Source organism: Orbicella faveolata, unplaced genomic scaffold (genome assembly GCF_042242905.1).
Source record: "Orbicella faveolata isolate gen_17 unplaced genomic scaffold, um_ofav_v1 contig_35, whole genome shotgun sequence".
NCBI classification, from domain to species: Eukaryota; Metazoa; Cnidaria; class Anthozoa; order Scleractinia; family Merulinidae; genus Orbicella; species Orbicella faveolata.
In genome coordinates, this window is record NW_028301564.1 from 15,119,433 (window position 1) to 15,130,510 (window position 11,078).

Below are 11,078 nucleotides of genomic sequence, written 5' to 3' on the forward strand. Positions count from 1 at the left end.
GCAGATTTGTGAAGGTGAATTCATCAACATGACACGAGCGTGGGACAAAGAAAAATTCTGAGTCCCCGACAGGAATCGAACTCATGACCTCCTGAACACCGGGCGGGCGCTCTATCCACTGAGCTACGAGAACTCATAGAGAGCGAGGTCATTTAACTGAGTTCATATATGACAGGTGTCCTGCATACTGCTAGGATCAACGCTATCGAATTCATCGTGAGTAGTGATAAGTTAGTAATGATGGTGAATTTTAAGCTCGGTAATGAAATGTGAAGGTGAATTAAGAGCTTAAAATTCACTACTCACGATGAATTCGATAGCGCTGATCCTAGCAGTATGCAGGACACCTGTCATATATGAACTCAGTTAAATGACCTTGCTCTCCATGAGTTCTCGTAGCTCAGTGGATAGAGCGCCCGCCCGGTGTTCGGGAGGTCATGGGTTCGATTTCTGTCGGGGACTCAGAATTTTTCTTTGTCCCACGCTTGTGTCATGTTGATTAATTCACCTTCACGTTTCATTACCGAGCTAAAAATTCACCATCATTAACTTATCACTACTCACGATGAATTCGATAGCGTTGATCCTAGCAGTATGCAGGACACCTTTCATATATGAACTCAGTTAAATGACCTTACTCTCCATGAGTTCTCGTAGCTCAGTGGATAGAGCGCCCGCCCGGTGTTCGGGAGGTCATGGGTTCGATTTCTGTCGGGGACTCAGAATTTTTCTTTGTCCCACGCTCGTGTCATGTTGATTAATTCACCTTCACGTTTCATTACCGAGCTAAAAATTCACCATCATTATTAACTTATCACTACTCACGATGAATTCGACGGTGTTGATCCTAGCAGTATGCAGGACACCTGTCATATATGAACTCAGTTAAACGACCTTGCTCTCCATGAGTTCTCGTAGCTCAGTGGATAGAGCGCCCACCCGGTGATCGGGAGGTCATGGGTTCGATTTCTGTCGGGGACTCAGAATTTTTCTTTGTCCCACGCTCGTGTCATGTTGATGAATTCACCTTCACATTTCATTACCGAGCTTAAAAATTCACCATCATTATTAACTTATCGATAGCAGATTATTTACGCATCATTCTGTAGTACGTATTCTCACCTGAGAAGCTAAGAAGTCCCGACTGTGTTCAGCAATTCAATGCAGTCACTCGAATACCCAACCTCGTTCCCAGGATCTTTTCCCTGGCTTGGGAAAAGACCCTGAGAACGAGGTTATCGAATGCCGGATTAGGAAGAATTAGTCTCGTTGCGTTTACATTATACGACTTACTGCACAATCGCCGACTTCGTAATTTCATATGGGCAAGTTGATTTGTTGAATTTCTCTTTATTCTTTGTTGTCTTTTAATTTGATTCACATTCCCAAAATCATTCGCCCTTTTATAATTATTTTAGCCACACTGATATCAGTGCAGTGATCAGTGCATGTTCAGTGCTTAACACATACCATTACTCATTTGTTTTCAGGTCTAATTAAACGTGTGCATATCTTATCATTCAAGCATGATCAACAAGCATATGCTATCACATGCATTGTATAATTATTTCAAGTCGCTTTTACCATTTGACGTGTCCATAAGTCTGTGGAGCAAAATTACTTTAACTGTTGCGCACTGGCCTTGCCTCAGGCAAGCCAGTGCGCGAAAGACTGGGGTTATCTGGCGAAAAATAAAAGAAACCGGCGAGCGAAGCCAGCTGAACGGAGTCTAGGGCGAGCGGAACGTACGGAGAGCGGCCTGGGGAGGAAAGCCTCCAAGCTCATACTACACAAGTCACTTATGAGTGCTGCCTTTCGAAAAATGTTTTCTAAAAAACGAGACACATCAGCCGACAATACGCCTAAATGCCATGGACATTTTAATATAGTTCAGGCGCCTTATGCCCGCTTACACTTCAGGCACACTGTTGCAAGCTAAGGAAAACGTGGTCTCCTCGCAGCCTTTTTTTTTGGGGGGGGGGGGGGGGTGATGTCACGCAACGCTTCCCCCAAAGAGAGAGTTGCGTGACGTCGCAAAAAACGGTTGCGGAGGAGACTAAGGAAAATGCCGCAAAATAGCCTACGGCTTTGCCAATGCGAAGGTCATTCAACAGTGTTTATTTATACCTGTTTACATTTTCGTCACAGGTTTAATTCCTAGGATGTAAAAAGCGGTTTCCATGACGCGTGCAGTGGCTTCCAGGAGCAGCATTCGTCCCATGTCGACTTTGATGACCTCGCCTGTTTTACGGTCCTTCTCGACGCAGTAACAGCTGTCGTAGAACTCGGTGAGAGAGGTGGCCATTTCGTACATGAATTCACACAGTGTGTGCATCAGCAAATCGTCCAGGACTCGGCTGAGGATCTCGGGAAAGCGAATGATACACTTGCCCAGCTTCCACTCCTTCGGATGATCCAGCGAGATTTCCGTATTGCTTAAACTTGATTCCAGAGTCTTGCGGTCGATGTTGGCTAAGCGCATGATAGACCTGGAAGGAAAAAAAAAATATTCCTTGTTTAGTCACCCGGCGAATAACGCTCGAAACCTAACTATGTTTTTGTGCACAAGGCTAGTTAACGTAAGGAAAGAGCTTTGTAGCCAGGAAAAATAGTACCTTACTTAGCCAGAAGATTGACGAAAGGTCGCAAAGTCGCGGAGTTACGGGAACAAGCCGAGAAAATTTCAAGGTACTGGTCTAAAACTTTCTCTCCAATAGATAAATTCTTACCTTATCCGAGTATAAGCGTACAGGAGATACACAGCTGTGTTCCCTTTGTCGTCTAACATCTGATAAAGCAACAAGACTCACAAGCTTATCGCAAGGAACTCTGATAACCTTCCAAGAATTAGCGTACGAAAACACTAAAAGATTCCGAAAGCGCTACAACCGTCGAGACTCCAGCTGACTGGTTACAGTTTCAAACATTTTCATGTCGAAACCTTCAATTAAGGCGTTACGGTATAGCACCACAAAGATTCGATTCAACGCCCTTGTTCGACTCAGCATCCCCCACTCCTCAATTAAACGCGCCCAACCGAAGGAAGTTTTGAAATAAGGTATCCAATTAGCTCCCTAAAAAACGCTCGCTGTTTCGTTTAGTTTTGTGCATAGATCAATTTATGTTCTTATACTAGAGTTATTTAAACCCAATAGAACGCATCTACTCAAATTCACTGTCTGTAGTTCGCGCATTTTAGCCTTGTCAAAGTAAGAAAATTTAAAAAGTGCCGCGACCCGGAAATGTGTCCCTCCCTTGAAGTGCAGAAACATAAAACGCCCCGGGCGCTAACAATGCAAATCAGTTTTTACAGTAAGCATTACCTTATCGAATGAAAACACATAGTCGTTGACTCTGTTATGTGAAAGATCTGCGTATTTAATGCAGCCATAAGCTACAGCTTCTTGAGCTGCGCTTAACTCCTCTGCACTCAGAACCTATGAAAATAACCACACAAGAAACTAGTAAGTCGACGCGTGCAAATGGCAACGGCAAAGTCGCATCACAGCCAATACACCAATAGCAGTAGGGTCGATAATACAAACATTGTGATAAACAAGACAGGACTCGAAGTAAATTTCACGTAACCAGAGGCAAGCGAAAAAAAACGCATTAGAGAAAGAAGCGTGGAAAAAAGTAGCAACATGTATCCCTGCGGAGGACAAGCACGGGAAAACTAAAACCACGCAACCGGAAGAAAGCGCGGGAAAATATAGAACATCTAGATGGTGCTAGCGCGCTTAAAAAGATGCGAGAAGAGCGGGAAAATCAAGTCCAAGTATAACTGGAGGTACGCAGTGTGGTTTAAAACCACGTAACCTGTGAAAAGGTCAGGGAAAATCGAATCCAAGTATAACCAGAGGAACGGGGTGCATCGAAAAACCACGTGACCTGTAGAAAGCGCGGGAAAATCAAGGACGTCAAGGCTGAGAAGGTAACAAATTCACTTCGACTGATTAAAGCAGTCATGAGTTAAAAGTGATACCAACCTGATCTCGTTCCTTTTCTTTCAGCTTGTCAAGTGCTCTTTTAAGACCTTCATCGAGAAGGTCAACAAGACGAACTGTGTCGCCAGCTCTGGTCTTGAATTTCTTTCTGGAAACAAAAAACATTACAAGGTAGTTTGAAACGGTCGTCTGTTTTTGCAATGTTTTAAGGAAACTCCAAATACGTAATAGGAAAATTGAACAACAGTGTGAACATCTTGGTTTACAATGTTTAACAAATGGCAGGAAACGACTACGATACGAAGTAAGGCCGACGCCAAAAATATGCCGGGGAATACCGGGATTATATCATGAACAAAAAAAGTCAAATGTTCATATTTGGCTAGGATTTTACCGAAGTTGTAGTAACGCCGTAATTTATTTAATCGTTCGCAGATGTTTCTTCTCATCAAAAAAGAGAGCATTCTCTGGAGTCACTACATCTGAAAATAAACAAGTGACAAGACTGTGTCATTATCAGAGAAGTAAAAGAAGTGCTTATAATGACAGCATTTACTTACTTGTCTTCACCAAGGACGACTCCAAACCCGACGTGGTCCACTCGTGTTACTTTGGGGTCATAGACCCCGGCCTCCCTTGAAGCTCCGTAGACAAGTTTAAAGTGATCTCCCTACAAAAACAACATGCACGTGACCACACTGCTGGCCCGTGAACGACAAATAGAACCCAGTACGGGAGATGCGATATTTGCGTTCGCAAATGTTGTAGAGCCAAATATTTAGAAACTCGCGTATGTGGAACACTCGATTCGTGAACGCCTCTTCCGTTTGCCTTGGAAACGTCTCATTCTAGAACTTTGTGTTGAGAAGTTCACATGTGAACATGTTTGTGTCGTTTTCGTGACCTTGGCTTCTACCTCACCTTGATAGATCCAAGGTTACCTGTTGCTTAAGATTACTCTATTTTTCGAGCTTTTAGTTGCTTAATCTCGGCTTGTCTTATCAAGTCAGCTGCGTTTGTTTAGGCATAGTTTAGCCCCGGTTCAGACGCCGTACTTCACATGAACCGAATCGAATTCATTGAATTAACTTCATGTGAAGTACGGCGTCTGAACCGGGCCTTAGGGTTTACATCCGAATACTTTGTTTTGTTCCACCTGGTTCACCCTTAGCTTGCGTGCCGGGCGTAGCTAGAGTTAGCATCAAAGTGGGTGCATTGTTAAGTTGTATGTAGCAGAAGACATAGGAGTCCAGAAAATTAAACTCTGCAAAACTTCAAGTTTAAGAGTCCCAATATCTCTCGCTGGTGTCAAACGAGTTCCAGCTAGTCCCTAACAGCAAATATTCTGCTGTATTCCGACGTGCAGAGTCTTATTGCGTACTTCCACTTGACTAACCTGTCCAGCATCAGTGACATAAATGAGCCAATCTGCATTCTCATCGTGAACACGCTGTTGAAGAGCGGCGAGATCAGATGTGTCGTAGGTGAACCCGCCATCAGACTTGACAATGGTTAACGGAACCTTGTAGCCCTGAACAAACACAACTTTACGGCCTTCTTCTTCTACAACTTTCCCTGAAGACAGAAAAGAAGCAGTGAGATATGGTTTTTAGACTTATTGCAATTTAGTCTTACTCATTTCTCATGAGACACGGTGGCGCCAAGCGGCCAGGAAACCACACATGAAGTGGTGATGTTCGCGTGCCTAGCACCGAATATCCTAAATGCGCCTTTACTTTTGCAAATAATTTAATTCATTTTTTGTTACAGGTCCGCGAAACTTAACTGAGCGAAAATTCATCCCGTGAAAGAAAAGGTACATATTTCAGGGCCTCCACAGACTAGACATTTAATTGTCATCAACAACTAATTGAGTCCGATCCGAGTATTCCACACATTGGAGTGTTTACAGTCATCGATGCTCTAGTCAGTTTACCGAGACCTTGGGAACTAACGTTCACTACGCATGCCCAAAACACAATACGCATGTTCAAAACATTGTCTGACAACGGTCCTGACAACGCAGTTTCGACACCGTAGTTATCAACAACTAAACCACTGATTTCCAGACAAGGGGAAAAAGCGTCAACTATTAGACTTAGTTGTCAACAACTAAAGCTGTTTCCCTTTTCGAAAAGGGAAACTGCTTAGTTGACGATAACTTAAAATTTAGCGTTTAGCTGTCAACAGTTCATCTCACACACTGCTTTTTTTTAGTTGTTGATCAGTAACACTGACTTACTGAGTTGTCGATAGCAAATAGTTATCGACAATAAATGTCTAGTCTGCGGATGCCATTAATCGCTCGTTTACTATAACGCATACCCTCGTCACATGTCGCGAAAATTTTGTAAAGCCTTTAGCGAAATTCAAACCTCATCAACACAAAAGACATTAGCTAAGGGCTTAAGTTTTCCTTCTTTGTAGCTGCTTTACTGCAGTCTAGCTAAAAGACAGTCACTACAACCACTGTCAATACCATGCAGAAAAATTCGCTCGGTAGAAGTAGAAAATCTGACCTCTGGCGCTTGTTTTGATCAAGGAGTGGTCATGGACAGCTGTCAATCAGTTCAGAACTACCTTGTATTATTATCTATTACTCAGTGGTTTCCCAAACGCTCACCACTTAAAAACCAAGTAAAATCAGAGCAGTCATGTGCGAGACATCGATCTATGCATCTGTAGACCTGGCTGTCTGCCCTTTTTAACTCTCTAGTTATTTCAGGTAGTCAGGCCCCTAACTTTGTTTATGTATAACTTTGCAAAGTATTTCTGTGAGACCAAGGGGAAACATAAAGCTTGTTGTTGCAAGTATCAAACATGTGTGTGCAGTGCTCTGATCTACAACTGGCTGAGAAATCTAGAGTATTTTGCAAGGTTCAGTGACAAACCTTTCCTTTCAAGATCTGCAACCACCTTAGGCATCATTTCCTGATAAAATGACTCTCCTCTCTCTATCAGGGTGACATCCAGCCGCTGGTATATTTTGTCAAATTCTGTGAAAAAGTAAATAAAACATGACAATTTGATTGACCTATGGTGTCACTGTATGAATCCAGACTTACAAGTCTTTTTTTCCAAATTTTTTCCCCTTTTAGATTTCCAAGTCCTTACACTTTTGAGCTGTAATGAAAGAAAATACTTGTCCTTTACCTTTCCTAGATACATCACAGATTAAATCCCAAGCTTTTCTCACATCTGGATTGCCCCCTTGAAGTTCCACCACTTTTTCATATGCCACCTTTTTAAATGCTTCATCGCTGTCAAACCTCTTTTTGGATTCCTACCAAAAAAAGACAAGGAAGCACACCAATGTCGGCTTGTCAAACATGACGACAACAACTAACGTACATAGCCTCTCGGACTGCTACCATTGCCACTGAGTTTCAGCCTACTTGCTTGTCAAAAAAATTCAAGAGCAGGGCTGTCGTTAGGTTTTGAGTCACCTGTAGCCTTGCTCTCCACACCCGTAACAAACTTGTTACTTTGCGGGTGAATTCTATCAATAATAGGCAATTTTACCTGTAGCATCAAGGGAAAATCAAGCATACTCAGGCATAACAAGTGTTACAGGTTACAGCCCTTAATGACAGCCCTGAAGAGAAAGAAGGACTGTGCTACCTTATAGAAAGCCTGCAGGTCACCGATGGGTGGAGAAACTTGCACATAGTTTGGAAATTTGTCCTGAAGATGTGCAATCAACATGCCAAACTGAGTTCCCCAGTCTCCAATGTGGTTGATACTGAAAATAAACGAAATAAGAAAAGTTATAGACTAACTTTTTTCCCCTTCGATTCCTTTAAGCGCAAAGTGTGCGGGTCATAAATCGAAGGGTAAAAAACAAAGATCCATAACTTACAGTAAGAACCAAGAAGACTATTTTGTTAGTATGTGGTATTGATTATATCCCTACTGTGTGTCTGAATAGAACGGAATAGAATAGAATAGAATAGAATAGAATAGAATAGAATAGAATAGAATAGAATAGAATAGAATAGAATAGAATAGAATAGAAAAGAATAGAATAGAATAGAATAGAATTCAGTAGAATATGGCCCGCTAAATTGACTGATCACAGGATGCTATAGTAGCTGAGAGATATAATAAGGCTACTTTTTTCATTAATAAGAGAAAGCCATTCTGACTGCTTCTTAGGAAAAAGAATGGGTTTTAATTTTTTAATTCGTCAGTAATTATTCTAATAGGGTTCCTTTTGTGAAAACGGCAGTTTATTTAAGGTGGCAGTCAACCAAGAATGATCTGCACGATCATTTAACTGTAAATTTGTCTTTCTCACCGTAGCACATCATGGCCCACATATTCCAGAAGGCGACAAAGACTTTCACCAATAATGGTGGACCTCAGATGTCCCACGTGCATTTCCTTGGCAATGTTTGGTGATGAAAAGTCAACAACGCATCTCTTTTTCACTGGGACAGCAGGAGGTTGAACTCCATTTGAAAGGATGTCTTTCAACAGTGATGACACAAAGCTATGGCTGAGGGTTATGTTGATAAAACCTGCTCCAGCTACTTCAACCTAAAATAAAAGATCGCAAAAAAAAAAAACTTAACTGGTGTATATTTTAAGACAGATTATAATTTATCCAACAAGAGTTTTTTAAACAGTTGTTTGACTCACCTTTTGTACAAGATCATTCTGAGGTACATTTGAAACAATCTGGACAGCTATTTCACGGGGATTACTTTTGATTCCTTTGCCCTTCAGCATCTGTTAATAGAAAAGAAAACAAGGCAAGTCCCCATCTAATGTTTATTACAATGTTTGGTTCCAGAAACCATCCATATACGCATCCAACTGCAAGCAAGGTGTTTGAAGATTCTGATGGGGTGAGGGAGGGTGGGGGGGGGGGGAGCAAAAGTCAAAGATTTTAAAGGAACATATGAAGCCATTGAATTTAAATTTGTAGAAGGGTGGGGAGGAACCAAAATGCCTTCCACTGATATGCATTTTTCTGGAACAATGCATTTATCTATGATTAAAAAATGGGACTAAGAGAGTCAAGTGGCATGCTTGACTGCAACTACTATTTATCATTACAACTACTTCTTATAATCTTTCTGCATATATCACAGATGCTGTCTCACCTGGTTAATTGCCATAGCACTATTACATTGATAGTCTCCAAACTTATCACCCTGAGAAGCCTGTACAATCACTGGTGCGTCTGGGAGATCAGGGAAAGTCAATGCAATTGCCTTTCTAAAAAGTTCATTGAGAGTGAACTGACAGTTGGTCATAATCCTTTTGGAATTGGCCTTCTCTTCCCTGATGCTCTGAAAATTAAATACCAGGTCAAGATCAACACAAATAACCAATTCATCAAAACTGTTCACAGTAATGGCTTCCAGAAATTTTTTATATATATAAATTTCAAATAATGAAAAAGAAAGAAAATTGTACTACAGACACTGGAATCAAACAACTAAGGAAAATTTGACTCAGGTCACATTCATTACCACTACACCCTCTGAGCACTGGGTGCTAAGAATCTGAATTTTTAAATGATACATGCTACAAACAAATGTATATATAATACAGTGTCACCCAAACAACAAAATCAAAGCTAAGTGCAAGCAAACTGGGGTGGACCTAACCACAAAGTTTACACACCCGAGTGGAACTAACCACAACTAAACCAGAGACAGTACTGAGCTGACCAGGTTTCAGTTATATTTGTCAATTTATGTAAAACGTCATGAAATGTCTAATCTGGTTCAGGTCATTGTAATGTTAGGTTTTCTTCTCAAGCCATACCAAAATAGTCAAAGTCCATTGTCTAAATTAGTCCAAAACAGCTCAAAAACATGCTTGTAATTCCACACATAACAATTACATTAAAGAGCTTATATTATCGGCGACCACCCCATAGAGGGTTGGGAGGATAAGTAAAGGTACAGTCTGTGCTTGAGCCCAGTGGCCCATCAGGCCGGAACTTATCCTGGTTTCTGCAGCATGAAGCAACTAGGAGTCTTCTACTTTTCCCTAAATTGGCTGCTAACTAGTCCATGACACTAGTCCCCTCCACCCTGCATTTAATTTGCCAGTAGCCATTTATACACCTTGGTGAGGAGAGGCACTGTGAGAGTAAAGTGTCTTGCCCAAGAACATAATACAATTCCCCCACCTAGACTGCTCGATCCAGAGATAGTGCACTAACCATGAGGTCACCACACCTCCCTCCACACGTTAGAGGGGGTACAGAGTCACAATATTACACAAAGTGTAATATTGTTATTAGTATTATTATTAAGTGTTGCAATAAGCCATTTCAGAGATACCTTTTGCCTTTGTCTCAGAATGAGTCCTCTAGCAAAACCTTCCATATGAATGAGTTTAATTTGCTTGAAATTATGCATATTTTTCATACAAATAGTTTCACATGAAGACACGTTTTGATAAAGATGTATAACACAACTTGGAAATGACTATCATGAAAAAGAACAAAGAGGCAAATGGAAGTCACATAGAGGGAGGGGAGTGTGTACAGTGTTAGCCAACATTTTACAGAACCGGATGGAAAAGTTATTATACGTATTTTAATACTAATTTAAAAATTAGTTCAAAACCACAAAACTAATTAGGGGTAAATCCTCTTACACGCTTGAGCGTTGCCATTTGATACTTAAGCTTGCTGTTCTCAGTCAAAAGCTTCTCCAGTTCCGGGTTACTAGCGCCTTCATTTTCACCATCTTCAAGCTCCGAACCAGATCCAATAGAATTCTGTAGAGCTTCGATTTTCCTCTTCAAGTTCACGATTTCATCCTCCTGAAAAAAGATGTGAGCAAAACACATATCACAACAGCACATAATATAAGAAAAGAATTTTTTAGAGTAGAAATTTACCGCTATTTTAGCGCGTTTCGAATATTCCTCGACCGTGCTACCGTCCGCCATGTTGTTGTTGGTACCACGTGGATGTTGTGACACGTGCAAAGCTCTGATTCGTGCAAACCTTGAACTTGAAATAAGACAACTTGAAACCAGCCTCAAAGCTTTTTTAGAACCAAAGGAAAAGAAAGTTCGTGGAACCACGAAAAAATTCATTCACTAATGCAATTTCCTTGCAAAGATGCTTTTATGGCCTGGTTACAAAAGCTTAAGAGTGGT

The 11,078-nt window shown here is 41.2% G+C and overlaps 1 protein-coding gene across 1 annotated transcript; it reads right to left on the reverse strand.

The window, feature by feature from the left end:
• Positions 1-1,334: 1,334 nt before the first annotated feature.
• On the reverse strand, positions 1,335-11,070 carry LOC110042976 (arginine--tRNA ligase, cytoplasmic-like). The gene is made up of 14 exons (XM_020748365.2): positions 10,815-11,070; positions 10,569-10,736; positions 9,056-9,244; positions 8,589-8,678; positions 8,245-8,486; positions 7,569-7,689; positions 7,101-7,230; positions 6,839-6,943; positions 5,344-5,522; positions 4,508-4,617; positions 3,990-4,095; positions 3,324-3,437; positions 2,730-2,788; positions 1,335-2,489 (listed from the first exon to the last, which is right to left on the reverse strand). Exons 1-14 carry the CDS (start codon positions 11,013-11,015, stop codon positions 2,132-2,134), a joined length of 2,172 nt encoding a protein of 723 aa, XP_020604024.2. The 5' UTR covers positions 11,016-11,070; the 3' UTR covers positions 1,335-2,131.
• Positions 11,071-11,078: the final 8 nt, after the last annotated feature.